Source organism: Euprymna scolopes, chromosome 3 (assembly GCF_053919585.1).
Source record: "Euprymna scolopes isolate OS-2025 chromosome 3, ASM5391958v1, whole genome shotgun sequence".
In the NCBI taxonomy this organism is placed as follows: Eukaryota; Metazoa; Mollusca; class Cephalopoda; order Sepiida; family Sepiolidae; genus Euprymna; species Euprymna scolopes.
In genome coordinates, this window is record NC_136484.1 from 184,921,287 (window position 1) to 184,938,856 (window position 17,570).

General features: G+C 34.5%; 1 protein-coding gene across 1 annotated transcript in view; it reads left to right on the forward strand.

Annotated features, from left to right (window-relative positions):
* LOC145260356 (arginine--tRNA ligase, cytoplasmic-like) overlaps positions 1-17,570 on the forward strand; it is a 445,287-nt gene that overhangs the window by 38,224 nt on the left and 389,493 nt on the right. Inside the window, exon 10 of the mRNA XM_080118291.1 lies at positions 6,716-6,825. Coding sequence (XP_079974417.1) covers positions 6,716-6,825 — 110 coding nt within the window. The remainder of the gene's footprint in view (positions 1-6,715; positions 6,826-17,570) is intronic.

A 17,570-nucleotide genomic window follows, 5' to 3' on the forward strand; every position in this document is an offset into this window, starting at 1 on the left:
AATATTTGTTCAAAAACTTAAAATCAACATAAAAACAAAACATTCAAAGAATTGTAAAAAAAAAAGATGTGATTTTTTTTTGTCCAAATGCTTTATTTAATGTAACAGAATTTTATAACAATAAGAAAAAAAAGAAAGATGTAAAATGCTTATTTTAAAAAGATCTGTTGAATTGGCTCCTTACAAATTCTAGATATTTTGTTTTTGTTTCTGGCTAAAAAAAAAAATAAACATTATTTGAGATGAGCCATTGATAGATTAAATCTGTCAATAAATATAAATTTTTTTTTTTAACAATCACAAATAGATAAAACTATGAATAATGTTTTTATATTAATTTATAAACTATAAAACTTCTGTGGATGTTGGTAAATAGATGACTTGTCATTGTACACACTTCACCTATGCATGAATTTATTAGATGGTGGGAGGAAAGGCAAATAACATAAAGGGTAAAAATGAGAGATAGTTTGCTTGAAGCGTAGCTGGTAAACAAATATGTAAGTCTTTAAGAAGACTAATAGCAATGTAGGATACCGTGATGTTAAAGTGACGTAACAAAGGAACAAAAACAGACAACCTAAGGCAGCATTTAAATTACAAATCTTCGGACATCGATTTATTTTTCAAAAGATCTTTAACATATAAATCAGTAAATATATGCTTACTGTTAAATATAACTGGTATGGTATAATGGTATAATATATTTGATAATTTCAAGACTAGATCTCTTTTTATCGAAAAGAAAACAAACCAAAAATATGCCGTGAAAACGGAACGGCAAATAAGGGGGTAGGTGAATTTGTTTAAATTTATTATTACTTTATTTTTATTAGTTTTTTTAAATTTAATTATTAACTTATTAATATTATTTTTATTTTATTTATTGTAAACGTGTGTATGACTATAAACAGGAAGGGAATACAGAAGTGAGATGATCAAAGGGAGATAAGCAGTACTTGAATAAACGGCAAATAATCCAACAAGTGAAATAAAATGATCTAAATAATTAAGAGAGAAACAGTAACTCGAAGAAAGTATGTTATGACATCACAATGTAAAATTGTCTTTTAACATGCTTTTGTTTTTTTTTGTTTTTTGTCAAGGGAACTAAAGGCTATTCGAGGATAACGATTAATGAATGTTAGGCGGTAGTTATTTAGTAATCATTAATGGTATAGATTGGGTAACATTTAGATTATTTAAGGGGACAGCTCAACAAGAATTTGTTTACATTGGACTTGAAAACTACCATATTATAATTGGCTGAGAAGCAGGCCTGTAGAACAGTGTTCCACAGACAGGCAGTTCTAGGAAAGAAACTTTGTTTACGGAATCTGCATTGAGATTTAGGCACAGATAGAGAATTGAAGAAATTGTTGATAGTGGTTGTAGTTAGTTGAGTGTTTTTTTTTATGAAATTTTGGCAAAGGAGGAACAAAGATTGGAACTAAGATGAGCCTTTGCCATGAAAATAATGATAGAGCAGAGACAGGCTCCCGACGACTCTTCTGTGCGAAAGAGGTTGCGGGGAAGAGGGCATCACCTACTAGATTTCGAAGCTGATTTTGAACTCTATCAAGACAAGATGAGCACACCGAGCAGCTCCTGCCCAGATATGGCAACAGTATTCCATTTTAGGGCATACCAGGCTCTTATACAAATAGAGAATTGTGTCGGCAGTGAGATATTTACTGGAACGGTAGAATGATTCATTTTCCCAGCAATCTTGGCAACAGATTTGCTGTATGTGTTCCATTTAAGATCAGTCTCAGAAGCTTGTCACCAAGATGAGACCTATTTATTTCAATTGGGGCCAGATAGGAGTCAGAGCGATTATAATGAAAAGAGAGAAGCTTGCATTAAAATTAACCAGCCACCTTTTTTCCCATTGCACCATGTGCTTAAGAGCCGAAGAGAGAGACACAGAAAGATGTTGGTCATTATCAGCCTTTGAAATGTTGCCATAAATTGTGGTTTTGTCTACGAATGATCTAAAAATTTGATTTGGGAGATCATTGATGAAAATCAAGAAGAGAGTTGGGCCCAAGATGGAACCCTGAGGGACGCCAGCATTGATACTATGAGTTTCTGATTTCTGCCCATCGACACCTACTCTTATAAACCTATCAGAGAGAAAAGATTTAATAATTATAAGGACATTTCCAGCTATTCCATAGCTGAAAATCTTGTGAAGTATACCTTTATGTCATACTTTATCAAAAGCCTTGGATATATTGAGCTATTGCTCTAGAAACGAGGCCCCTGTCGAGAGATTCACTAATCCTGTGTGATATCCCAGTTAGCACATCAACTATAGATCTAGCAGAACGGAAGCCATATCACTGAGTAAGTTATTTCTGCTGAGGTGGTTGACCACTTCTCTATTTATTACAGATTCCAGCAACTTACTCATGACACACAGGAGACTGATTCGTCTGTACTGATTGGTCTGTTACGCTAAGTAGAGCCAAATAAGAGTAATAGTTTCGTACAATTGTAAAAAACGTTTCTGAATTTTTGAGATGAGGATTGGTTATTCGTATTGTTTGGATTCATTGGACTACTTGAGTATGATTGTTTTAATCTTGAATGTGATTTTCACAACATTTCAGTTGATGTAACCTCTGACCTTCTTCAGGTGTATCTTGTCAAACTCTGGAAAGGACCCATGGTGCAGTGGTTAGAGTACTGTGAAAAATCAATTGTAAAAAGTGATATTCTGGAGGTTGAAGTTTCAATCCTCAGTGTGAGCGACTGAAAATTACAATTGCAAATTACTTAGGACCTCTATCCAGTTATGGCTGATGGAACTAGAGCATGCTAATCCCGTGAAGTAAATAAAGGGTTCTGCTCGAAATTCCATCCAAATTCCCGAGTTTGACAGAAACATTCCCAAGTTCGACAAGATACACCTAAAGAAGGTTGGAAGTTACGTCGACCGAAACATAAAAATCACACTCAAAATGAGAACAGTAGTTCAATGAATCCAAATAATTGTAAAAACATTTGTTATATATATTATGTAAAATATAATTATCCACTGACACATGTTCCGTCGTCTACAACTTATCAGAATGGCTGAATCTCGTGAGATTCAAAATCGGGACCCAATTGAAAGAGCGCCACTGCTGGATATTGTGATTTTTTTATGTAGATGTTATTTATTTATTTTTTTTTTTTTTTGCAATATTTTTTTGAATGAATTATTTATACACAAGTACATTTTTACCTAAATGCGAGTTGGGAATAATTTTCCCTTTTACCAATTTGATACCCCCAAATGGGGAGCGGCATGTATATTGTTTAATATATATGCTGTTATATATGTTAAATATTTATGAAAACCTTTTATAAATTTAATACTTAAAAAATTTATATTTCTATCCCAAAGTTATTTCCCTTGCCATGACATCTTTTAAAGCAGTGATTGATGATGCTCAGAGTTATCTACCCTGCATTGGTTAGACAAGCAAACAGGAAAATTTACCGAAATTGGTTTTATAACTTTCTCATTTCATAGTAATTCTCCCAATAGATAATTGTTAATAAATCATGTATTATTGTTAATCTACATAGAATCGTTTTCATCCGTTTTTTCTTTATATTTGTCTCTTATCATTTATACAAACTACTTCACAACAATATATATATATATAGAGAGAGAGAGAGAGAGAAATAAAAAGGAACAAACCGTATTATGTGTTCATCAACGTTTCGTGTTTATTTCGAAATAAAGACGAAACGTTGATGAACACATAATACAGTTTGTTCCTTTTTATTTCTCTGTTTTGTCGGAATACTATTTCCATTATTTTCATCATATATATATATATATATATATACCCTTTTTCGGGGTTAACGGCCAACTAGCACCGTGTGTGTTTGTGTGTGTTGGGGTGGAGATGACTCCTGTAAGCCGTGGTGAAGGCAACCTTTCTAGGAGAAGCAAATCTCTGATTTAAAAAACTATAAAGTGGGAGACCAGTACCCCGTATTAAGCTGGTCTGCAGTTTAACTTGCTGCTGGCTATCTTGCTCTTGCATGTTGCTGGATCTCAATATTTTGAACCGAGAGAGAGAATTAGCTGTCGTACAAAGCTAAGACTCTGTAACATCATATTTGTATAGATACTCCCTCAGGCATTTGTCTATAAAAATGGTCCTGTGGCGATGGAAAAGTTGTGACGCATGGAGGTTTGAAATGCTGGAAACATGTAATAATTGATCTTAATGACCGTCTTCGGTGTCATGCCTGCTTGAGCGTGTGAATTCACCGGTAGGACTAAAAAAAAAAGTAATTTTTGGGCTCATGGACTTTAAGTGTCTGAGGGAATGGCACTCGTCTGACAAGACGTTGTAATCATCATATATATATATATAGTAGAATCCCGGGATACAGTGGCCCTAGGATACGTTTTTTTCAGGTTACAATGTAGAATACAATGTTTTTCCGGACCCTGGTTATGGTATTTTCCCCCTACCTTATGTTGTTATTTATAATATACATGTGCATTATATACTGTACTGTATTTTTTCTTTTCTTTTTTTTTTTTTACACAGGCATAAACAGTAAAACTTGTAAAAAAAAGTCGATAAAAATTCATGATCGTTTAGTTACTATGGCAACTAAAACATGTTCTTTGCGCATGCGTAGGGAGAGGGAGAACTCAGTTTTTTTTTATGGTGTTCGGCATGGAACTAAAACCGCTATCAGTACTGGATCTTCCCTGGAGATGTCCCTACCACATGGAAAGCCATCTTTAATATAGGCACATATTCCATGCCCATGGCGATCTTGGGGATCAGATTTAGAAGTTAAGTTAGAGTATCCTTTAATTGCGAACTCTTCTAGGGAAATAGCCTGTCCAATGCCAGTTTCGCTTAAAACTAAAAGGTCTGGTTTAGTCTCCTGTAATTGGGTTTCAACCTCCGGAAGGTTAGAACGTAGACCCCTGATGTTGGAGAAGGAGACATGGTAGTAGGGGTGTACGTTGGAAGTTGGAGAACCGGGTTTAATTGTGTATTTTTTCTTGAAACTTGTCATGATGAAATTTTGGAATTTGTAGACTAGGTTACTAATTTTTAATACCATATCCTGGGGTTCTGCTATATATATATATATATATATATATATATATATATATATATATATAGTATTAGATGACCTGGTGTATATTATGAGATTATATATATATATATATATATAATCTCATAATATACACCAGGTCATCTAATACTTGAGAACTCATTCCATGAGTCTATATAAATCTAATCTGATTATTTCTATCATAATTATATTAATAATGGTTCCAACATATCCCATATCTTGGATGGATCTTCTTCCCTATCAATTTTAGATCAGCCATTCAAGGGAGACTTATCAGAAAGTGTAATCTCATCTGGACTATGCGATTTTGGCCATAAAACTTAACGTTTTCGAATTTTAAATACTAGATAACTATTAGAGCAAAGTGTAGTGTCTGTTCTAATACTGAGTTTAATTTTTACTGTTCTATGTCAGTGAAGAAGAAATCTTTCTAGACCAAGTTAATTTTTATTTTTGTGCTAATCCAGATTACCTCCTTTTTGAGGAACTGGACTTTCCCACTAAAAATCGATTTTGTGTCTAACTCTACTCTCCTGTGAAGACAAATAGAAAATCTACAAAAAATATTCTGGAATAAATATTTTGAAAAATAAGGTTCCTTATGTTTTTTTTTTATTTTGTGACAATAACTTATGCGATTTTAGATGTTGTGAATGTAATACCTTTTTCATTTTTTTTTAGTAAGGAATAATAGTGTGACTTTTATTTGTATTTGTGTGTGTGTTTTTTTTTTTTCAATTATAAGGTCACATTTGTGGTTTTTTTTTTTGGGTTTTTTTTTTTTTCACTTTTTACATATTGGAGCATGCATATAATGCTCTTCAGTATATTTTAGTTATATATAACAGCAGTTGCTTTTTTTGTTTTTTTGTTTTTAATTATATTATGACAAAATGTATTCATTAATATTCTGTATTTTTTTTTTTACATTATATTTGCATATCAGATATATACCAAATTCATCCAGTGATCTCTATGTAAAGATCACTAAACTATAATATCTTGGGCTAAGATCAACAAGCATCGTCAATGATAGAATTCTTTTGAGACTTTTTTGGAGAGCTCCTTACCCTTTATATTCTTAATTTGAGTCTTACACGCATTCAGACACATTTTTCCTCTAATCCCTTTGAGCCAGTTCAGGTCCGAGTCATAAAACTCGGCAACCATATGATAAAACATTAATTATATATAAATAAAACATTATATATGGTAGGTACTGAAAGTTTATATGTAAATTAAGCTACACAAAGACTCCAGTGTTTCATCTCTGTAGGAAATTGTTAGGCTAAAATGCATGGAATTCGTGTTACCATTACTGTAGCTTAATTGCCATATAAATTTTCCTAACTTACTAACTGGCTTTACGCACCTATTTAGCAGTATTAAAGAAAATACTGAAAATCGAAACATAAAATATATTCTCCTTAAAACATTTTATGTGGATACATGAAATATATTATCCACAGAAAGCTGTTTTTCTATATCCATGTCGTTTTGATTTAGTCCACACGCACTTGTTTAACTTTCAGAAATTTGGTATTAAACAAAAAACACATCTGAATTTTATTCTTGTCTAATTTTTAAATGCAATTTTTCTTTTTAGGCAACCCATTTCCATACAATTTTTAGTGCTGCAAAAATGCTTGGTTGGCTTGATACGAGTGTTGTCCGATGTGAACACGTTGGATTTGGTGTTGTCCTTGGAGAAGACAAGTAAGATTCTTTTGATATTTTCTTTTTTAAATTGCATTCAGTAATTCAAACTGCAAATTCTGTATTAACAAAAAAAAAAACAAAAAGAAGATTTTTAAAGTAAACAAAAAATTTTAAATTGTAATTTCTAATTAGCATGCTGATTTTAGAAATATTTTTGGTGGTGAAAAATCATGTAAAACCACGTGAAAACTTACCACAGTTTGTATGCCATACATGAAGGACTTGTCAGAAAAAACTTCAAAGAATATGTAATCTGTATGACATCAGGACAGTATTCAGTAGTGCTTCAACTCTCTGGAAGCATCTTGTATGAGTCAAGACCCCGATGGAAAAACAATAATGAGTAAGAATTGTGTGTATAAAATTTCATGTAAATGTGGAAAACTATACAAAGTGAAACATATCCTCCACTAAAATTAAGGTTAGAAGCACATTGAAAAGCCGTAATACAGGAAGAAATTGAAAAGTTGGGTATGGCTGACCACATAAGATGAGAAATGGTAAACCATCAACCTTTATGGGATATAGTAAAAATTTTAGACAAACAAACGGTGGAGAGTAAGATAACTCAAAGTAGTGCAGATGTTGGGTGATGATCAAGTACTAAGCAAATCTACTATCAAATTCAACACTGTATAGGAACCATTAATTATAGATGATATATATAATAGCAATAAATAGTATAAAATATATATCGTAATAATATGTAATGAATAGTGATATACAACAATAAGTGGTAAGATTGTACGTCTAGGAAATGAAATAGGTTTGATGCTCCTAAAATTCATACTAGAATTATCCGCAAAGATCCATGGTGTAGTAGATAAAGTACTGAGTAAATTTTTTTTTTTTTTTTTTTTTTACACAGTGATCACCACTTATCAAGGCCCGGAAGCCACTCAGGGATAAGGGTTATTGCAAGTACCTTACATTAGTGTGGAGATTTGATGAAGTGTTTACTTAAGGGGGCGGTTCATTAGGAATTTGTTAACGTTGGACTTGAAGACATCCAAGTTGTAGTCCGGTGGGAAGCAGGCAGACGGAACAGAGTTCCACAGGCGTGCAGTTCTAAGAAAGAAGCTTTGTTCATGGAATCTGCATTTTGATTTAGGCACAGATAAAGAGTGGGGGAAACTTTTGACAGTGGATTCAGCTAGACGGGTGTTTTTCGTGAAAGATAGGCGAGGGGGGACCAGAGATTGGAGTTCAGATGAGCACCTGCCATGGAAATAACGATAAAACAAGGATAGGCTCCCAACGTCTCTTCTGTGGGAGAGAGGTTGCAGGGTAGAGAAAAGGGCATCCCCCACTAAGCCACAAAGTCTATTTTGTACTCTGTCAAGGCAGGATAGGCTGTTTTTAGCAGCTCCTGCCCAGATATGGCAGCAGTATTCCATCCTTGGACGTACTTGGCTTTTATATAGATAGAGAATTGCATCAGTAGTGAGATATCTTCTGGAGCGGTAGAAGGATCCCACCATCTTTCCAGCAACCTTGGCAACAGACTTGATGTACGTGTTCCATTTCAGATCAGGAGTAAAGGTCAAACCCAGAAGCTTGTCAAAACACGGGCCTCACCCAGACGAAAGCCATCCATCACAATTGATGCCAGCTGGGGATCAGAGCGTTGATGATGTAAGGATAGGAGTTTGGTTTTGGATGCATTAAAGGTAACCAACCACATCTTCCCCCACTGAACCACGCGCTCGAGATCAAAGGAGAGAGAATCAGAGAGAACTTTGTCATTTACAGCCTTTGATGTGTTGCCGTAGATGGTCGTGTCATCAGCATAGATGTCAACGAATGATTTAAGTATGTGTTTAGGGAGGGCATTGATGTAGATCTGGAAGAGAGTTGGGCCCAGGATTGACCCCTGAGGGACTCCAGCATTTATATTGCAGGCCTCCGATTTTTGTCCATCTACCATTTACAATTAAGTCATAAAGTTACTGGAGGGTGAAGGTTCAATACTAAGTGCAGGCAACATTCAAAATACAATTGTAAATTACTTAGAACTAATCCTAACTTTTCATGGCTGATAGAATGAGAGCATGCTACCCTTATGGATTAAATAAAGTTTGAAGAATCAAAATAATAAGAATGTTTCTTTTTGAAAATTCCAACCATATCTTTGTACTTTTCTCCATAATCATTGTTAAATCTTAAGTTTGTTCATGCCACAAAATGCTTCTTAATGTTACGGTATCTGTCCTAGTAGTCATTAATTTTTCATACTCTTTATATCGCCAGTATATTGTACGTTCCTTTACATGGAAGACCTCATACATACCTAATGTAAGATGTTCTTGTTTGAAAAAAAATTGGACTGTTTAACATTCATCTTCAAACTAAAATATTGTTGACCAATTTTTATCTGAACAAAATTATTAACCAATGAATAAGCAGTGTTGTAGAACTATGCTTTGATTGACTTGGTAATAAACATTTTCTAATATATTAGTCGCTCATTCTAAGGATAATTTTTTTTTTTTAATGTCAATGTCAATTTGTTACTTTGTTTTATGACTTTCTCAAAGTTATTTCATTGGGATCTTAAATTATTATAACCTTCCTCTTTAATTTTTAAATGGTTAATAACTTTTTAGTTATAATCCTAGTCATATTCTGTTTTTTTTTGTATCTGTCAGCTCCCCATAACTTCAAAAACAAAAAAATCATTACTATCAATATAGATGCTCCACTAGATGTTTTGTAAAGCCTATTTTTCATTTGTTTTTTGTTAATAATTTCACTTTTAATTTCTGCTCTTGATATTCTCTTATCTTTTGCAATTGGAGAAATTGGAGAAAGGAGATTGAGTTATATATTGTTGCTTTGCTTGTTAGACAACATTCACCCTACTAGATGGGTTGAACCGGCTTCCTCCAAAGGAGAAAGTATCAAGTCACAGGTAGTCCCCAGTCGCATTTATATAATAGCAGAGACACCCGACATTGCTAGGAATTGAATGAGTATTAACGAATGTGTCATTCTCCCATATTTTATTGTCATCAAAATTGATTGCTTGCTCTAGTTCAAGACTCACCACTGTGTAACAGGAGTAAACTTCACATGCCTCCCTGCAGTGGCTTAGTCGACAATACATTGTAGTTTACATTGCACTGTAGAGAACCTATTGTTAGTTTTATAAAATTATTTTTATATAATGGCTTAAATTAAAGTTTAAAATGCAAAAGTCAAGTATCAAGGTTGAATTGTGTTCTAAACAGAAACATTCATTTCAGATGCACCCCTGTCATATCAAAAGGGCTACTGTTGATTTTATATGCCGGACATTTCTGCTTAGATGGTAATAAAACTTCTCATATGCACTTGTGATATTAAGCTGTATAAGGCAGTAACTTTAGTCAAAATCGCCTGTTCCTTCTTTCAGTGTATTTTTTCAATTATCTATACTTATCGAAGACATGCCAATACAACACCTGTGTGGGAAATGAAAAAAAAAACAGTCCTGCTATTTAGGAGTCCATAGAAAACAAACGCATGCACGCACACAAAGTTTCTTTTTTATGGCTCCTTCATAAAATCTGCTTAAATATGATAATTCAATTCATACACATTTTGTATTTATTGTTATAGAGTCCATTCTCTATTGATTATTATATTGTACCCGATATATAATAGTGATTTCAAGTTTTTAAAAAATATGATTTGAGTGTCATCACTTGTTATTGATAAGCCTCTTTATTTCTTATTTAAATTAACTGCAGATCAATAGAAATTCCCACCATTATACATGCAATATTTTTTGCATGTGTTTCATATTCACTTTTGATAGCAACATTAATGTTTTTATTTTTTGTTTGATTTCCCTTTATAAAGAACATTTTCATGGCTGAGTTAACTCCCTTTGTCAACATAATTGGAATCTTCTAACTAAACCTTGTACTTGGATTGAGCCATCTTCCTTTTTGGCGTTTTGGTTAGGAACAAAATGTAGTATCTGTTCTGATACTACACTTCACCTTTTCTGCCATCTGTCAGTGGAAGAGAAATTCTTCATGACTGAGACAATTTTTATTTTTGTTCCTATCCAGAGTGCCCCTTTTTGGGAGCTGGATTTTCCTTGTGTCTACCATATCCCAAATCAGAATGAAAAAATGATGATGATGATGATAGTAGCAGTAATAATAGCAGTAACAACATGTGACACAATTTTGATATAAATCATATAATTTATGTGAATGTTCTTTTTCTAATAACAAACTTTGAAACTTGTAAAAAAATGATTTAATTTAATAATATTCCCTTGATTATGATGATGCTGATGACGATGACGTAGCAGTAGTAGTAATGAAAGTAGCAGCAGCAGCAGCAACATTAAAGACACTTGAGAGAATTTCCTATATAAATAAACCATTTAATTTGTAAATTATTTTTGTGAATTTCACAGTTTTTTTTTATTAAAAACTGTGAAACTCCCAAAAATAATTCTTCATGTTCACTTACTAACAAAAGAGTTTCACATTTTTTGTTTCAGTAACATAGAAGCAGGATATGAAACTTGAAAGATTAAACATTTATTTTCGAGATTTATGAACATTTTCACAAAAATTAAAATTTACTAAATAAAAAAGAAAATGCAATGCAAATTTCAAGATTAACTTTTGTTTTTATTGTTGCAAATGCTCAGCTAAATCGCATGCAAACCTAACAGGGGACCGCCTGTTAATTTAACATTCCCTAGACACTTTCTATTTTGGAGGAAGCCAGTCCAACCCACTTAGGGTGAATGCCATACAACAAATTATTTTTTTAAAGGATCAAATTCACATATAAATTAAATGATAACTCAATTTCTGGGCAGATAGCATTTAAATAACATGTAATCATTTTAAATTTTATTATGTTTGGTCTCATATGAAGTTAAGGTTAGTGATAGGAATAAGCAAAAGATTTTTGGGTACTGCTCCCACCTAGTCTTTGGGGTTAATCGTTTTTTTACCCCCCCCCCCCTAAAAAATGCAAAAATGGTCCATCAGTGCTTTGAGTGCTCTTGGAACCCTTTTCAAGAAGCCATAGGCAGATTGTGAACTGGTGGTGCAACCATGTCTTCTGCAGGGTTAACAGCAGGGATCTCAACAATAGGAGTGCACTTTCCATAGGTCATCTTTCAGCTAGTGTTCCTGAGAATCATCCACTGGTGGCTGATGGGCTACTAGATAGGTGATAAGGATGGTTGATTGGCATGCATTGACATAAGAAGCATCTGTTGATCAGTGAAGTTCTGCCAAGCAGTTTAACAGTGTACTGCCTGAATTTTGAGGGCTGTACAATCTGACCTTGTGTGCGCCATGTTTATCTTTTCCTTGAATCAGAACATGTGTACCGATGGTTCATTTTTCGATGGTATTCTGCCACGATGGTCGGGTGTTTCTCGTGAACTTACAAGCTTTGATTTTGAGCTGCAATCAACCAGTCTTGAAGTTGGTAGTTTTTGGGAGAGTGTCATAGAGCTGTCTATGAAAAAGAGTCTGTGCAGGGCTCAAGTGGGGTGTTGCGATATTGGAGGATTGCATTTGTGTTGAGGGATCCTTGGGATCAAATATTTTCCTGAATGATATGTTTTGCTGTCTTCATAGCAATTTCCACCCTCCAGTTTGATTGTGCATATCCCACCGAGGAGAGCCAGTGTCAGACACCCCAAGATGTTAAAAGGCTTTTTAATATGGCAGTAGTGAATTGTGGACCACCATCAGATGCTACTTGCTCAGGAATCTCGTAAACAGCTCTCTGACAATCTCAACCAACAGAGTGGATGTGGCTTTCCCTAGTTTGAAACGGTACACATTGATCGAGCTATTAAAATGATCAGTGATGACAAGGTAACTGAAATGATCAATAAAAAAATAGTCCATCTACACGTGTTGAAATAGGTACTCAGGAAGGTTGGTGACGTCTAGGCGGTGTTTGTGGAAAATGTCAGCAGAGTGCTATGGTATGTCTGCTTGTTGAAGCAATGATGCCCAATCAGAATTGGTAACGTTCTCTTTTCGTAGTGCCATGTTTGACAAGAAGATCAAGAAGAACGCGAATCTAAAGATGTATCATGAAAACCAATCAACATCTGTAAAAGGGAACAAATACAAATAAGTTCAAATGAATAAATATCCACAACTCTCTTCAGAAATAATGCAGCAATCTCTGATAGTGAATGAAATCAATTGATAATAACTGGAAAGCATCGAGTGATCATTTTAAATGTATGTGTGGAGACACATTTGCAAAGCTATACTTGTATTTTGTAAAGGAGAACAAATGTTGAAAATATTTTGTAATATATAGAGATAAAGACAACCTTTAGCTATAGAGAATTAAACATCAAATTCAACAGTCTCAATTAAAGCAATATCTATATAATACTAAAAGTGATGTTGCTTGCTATATTATCAATATGAGGGAGGGGGAAAATGATGTAAATGAAGGGTGATAGTGGGAGAGAAAAAAACGAATGTCATAAGGATATAAATAATCATGGGAGAGGGAAGGTGTGAATAAGGAATGAATGATTATTATCAAGAAAGAAATATATTTACTTGAAAATGGATGGCATTATGAAATGAGCGTCATGAAAAAACCTTTTTTCAAAAGTTACCAAAAGCTATTGTGTATCATTTGACATCATCATAGACATCCTCACTATTGGTATTATAGAGATCCGTCTCCTCTTTTCCTCTCTCTCTCTCCTTCCCTTTCTCTCTCCTCTTCAAATTTTCCTCACTGTAGTAGGAGCAATGGCAAAGTGGTAGTATTCGAGCTACCTGGCTAAAAAACGTTTGCCTTTGCATTTGAAATTCAGGGCATGTCTAGCACAGAACAGCAAATGGAATAAAAATAATGATGCTTTTGCATATGTGCAACTGTTATTCTTTTGAAATAAAACTTCCTTAACTTCATATGCAACTGTTAGACCTTGCTGCTGTGGGTGTCAGATAAAAATCTGCAATGTTCAGATATAACCAATAGCTACTGCTAACGAGGAGGATCTCAAACAATCCTGAGAAATGTTCTTTGTAGAAGTCAGATTTTCTCAACAACAATAACAGTTATAACTTGGAATTTCCAAATATTTATACACATTTATAACAAATGTCAATCAAATGAGTAACAGATGGTCTATTCATAACATTTACATTATTATTCTTTTCAAATACGAATTAGCTTTTTAGGTGAAACCGTCTTTTAAATATGTTGCAATGACTGATGGCTAACTGTATTAGTCTCTCTTTGATGGAATGGTCGTTACTGACCAGATATGGCACTCTTCACGAATCATTGCCGTAGACACTGATTCTGTGCCACTCTGAACAATTCAGCCATGCTAATGTCCACGATGTCCTCCACATCTGACATTCTTGTTTTTGTACAGGTCCGGGCAAAAGAGGACGTCTTCCACATCCTCTTTTGCCAGAGGTTGTACCAACAAGCAGATCTTTTGTTAGGCTGTCTGTTCTGGCCAAAATATCCCAAAAATTGCAATTTCCTGTCATTGATGTTGTTCAGCAGTCCTCGGCATGGTCCAATCTTTTCCAGAACCTATTTGTTTATACATTTGTCCACCCAGCTTACACGAAGAAGTCTATCATAGCAGTAAAATTCAAATGCAGCAATTTTCCTCTTGTCGACTTTCTTCAAGACCCAACATTCAACTCCATATGTTGCTATTGAGAATACTAAACTTTGCAGGAGTCATTTCTTTGTGCATTGTGAAATGGATCTGTCTTTCCCGATATTGGTTAGCACAGTCATTGCTAATTTTGCCATTGCAATGTATCGTCTTATTTCCTTTGTATTATCTACTTTGTGAAAACTGCACCCAAGTAGATGAAATCTTCTACATTTTACACATTTTGATTGTCCACAATTAGGTTTTCATTATTTGATGCCTGTGTTATTTTCCCTTTGTTTTGCTGACGTTGAGAAAGAGTTCTGCTGCTTCGCTAGCAACTTTTACCTTGATATCTGTTGCAATCAGAACTACATCGTAAGTGTATCTCAGGTTGTTGATTATTCTTCGACCAATTTTCACTCGATCAGCCATTAAGATATTATTTACTATTCTTGCTCTTATTTTTTGTATCTTGTGTTAATGGGTACATCTGTAATTAGTACATTTTTAGTTAGTCATCTAGAAGTGTCATGTCTCTTAATAGAAAACTATGGAATATGTAAGGCAACTGGTCTGAGAGAAGGAAAACTTCAGTTTTTAGAACAAATACATCAAGAACATTGCCAAAGCTGCTACAAAGAAGGTGACTCTCTCTACCATGTTAGAAAGTTACACCTGAGAGTATTCTGTGCCTCTAAAAAGTCACCATTTGTTCGAAAGATAGAGTAGTGTTGTCACATTTGGGCTGGTGCATCTGCTACTAGTCTCTCATTCCTAAACAGAGTTCAAAAAAGAGTCGTCAACCTAATATGTCTCACACTGTCAACCAAACTCCAACCTCTGTCCCATCGATGAAATGTTGCATCCTTGTGCCTATTTTACAAATATTTTAATGGAAAGTTCTTGTACCTCCTCGACGTAAATACCCCCAATTAACCCGACAGGCAGCAAAATCCCACCCCTACACTATAAAGGTCTCTTCTACTCAAGTAGTTTCTTCCTTCAAACTGCTAGACTTTGGAATTCCCTCTCAGATTCCTGCTTCCCTAGCATACAGAAGTTCAAGTGTAATGTGAACAGACTTCTTGCTGCTCAACTCCCTACATAGTAGCCCCTTACATCCAAGTGGCATTGAGTCTTGTTTACGGTGAAATAGCAGTAAAAAAAAGATTGTTTTTTTTGTGTGTGTGTGTGGGAGAGGTAGAGGATAGTGCTTTATCAAACAGCATTTTCAAAAAAATGATTGGCTTTGAACCTGTGTCTGGTACAGTGTTCACTCTGGTCAGATTAGCTGGTTTCTTCCGAAGTACAAACTTTCTGTGAATATTAAATTCAGAAGTGATTCCCTTACATGCACCTGTATGGAACTGCTAAAGTTTCAATAAGTGAGAAGACATTAATAAATAAGAACAAATATTTAAATACTATTAGAAAAATTAATTCCCTCTCCACCGACTATACGTGAAACAGCTGTAAATTTTGAATGAATTATATACAATACTAGCAGGCCGCCCAGCATTGCCTGGTCGTAAAATATGCATAAATATTATATTTTAATTCATACAGAAACTGAGATATGTGCATTCAAGTATTATGTTTTTTCTAAACAGTTCATTTCTTGTAAGTAAAAAAAAAACTTAAACTTAAGTCGAAACCAAAACCTAAAGACAGTGAGTCAAGTACGATAACCATTAGGCTAGCTTGACACCATCTTTAAAAAGCGTTTTCAAACCTACTTATTCTTAACATAAATAATTTGTTGTGAACTATTCACATATGTGCGTATGTGAAACAGTTGACAAATCTGATGATCCCCATGTACAAATCTTTCAATTTTGAATTTCAATTTTAGCAGCCCTCTTTTCTGGATGAAAACCAATTAAAATATTTTCTACTTGTCTGAATATCTTATATACCGAATTTCAAGTCTGTAGATCAAAAATATGTGAGTGTATAGGTTGAGAAGTGTCCTCACACACACACACACACACACACACACACACACAATCTCACTTTTATAGATATATAGATGTATCATTTTGACATTAAATATCCCTTAAAACAGTTATATAGAACTCGTGGGGTCCATGTGTAGGTGATACCCAGGAAAATTGAGTAACCCAAGAAACTGCTTTTACCTCTGAAGTCCATATAATTATTTTAATCAAATAAATATAAATTTTCAAATTCTTTGCCGTATATAAGTTCGGTAAGGTTGATAATTATTTTTGTTGTTTTAGAAGTAATTAAGAGTTTATTTTTATCTCTTTTTGCTTTATGCCAAACAAGACATGTTCTGGTTGAAATGTGGCTGCTGTGAGTTAGGGTTCAAATTTATATTAGGTATCCTGCATGGGGAGTTGAGAAGCAAAATATTTGTTCACATTATTTCAATTTAAAGTAGAATGTTTTCCTACATTTGAGGACCTCTGCAGAAGAGGGGTGGGATTTTGCTCCTTCTTCCCTCTCCTGTTTTCAATCTCCTCCACCTCTTCCCCCTATTCTTCCCTCTCTTCCTCTCCTTCTTCCCTTGTCTTCCATCTCCTCCTTCTCTTCTCCTTCTGTCTTCCCTCTCCTCCTTTTTTTTCTTCCTCCTGTATTTCCTTTCTTTCACATCTTCACCTCCTATTTTTCCTCTCCCCTTCCTTTGTTCTCCTTGTCTTCCTCCTCCTCTTCTCCCCTTGTATTCCTCCTTCTTATCCTTGTCTTACCTCTCCTCCTTCTCATCCCTTCCTCTAACCTCTCCTCCACTTCTATTCCCTCTTTCTCTCCTCTCACTATCACTTTCCTCCTTACCATTTCATTTTGAGTGAAACGTTTTTGATTTAAGCAATTTACCTGTAACCCTGAATCTCTCTCTTTTCTCCTGTGATTGTTCAATTCTTAATCGATGGTTTCAGCTGAAGGGCGAATGACCCTCATTTAATTAATAGCTGCCCCGTTGCATGCATTGATTGAAATGCAATTAAGTTCCATCGATTGTGTAGTAAGGGGGAGATTTCATCCACTCTTTTTGAAATTGATTTTTTTTAATTTCCTGTTCATTTTCAGCTTGATCCTTACCCCCCCCCTCCTTGGCCACTGCACATTTCGAATCGTGTTTGATTAGATT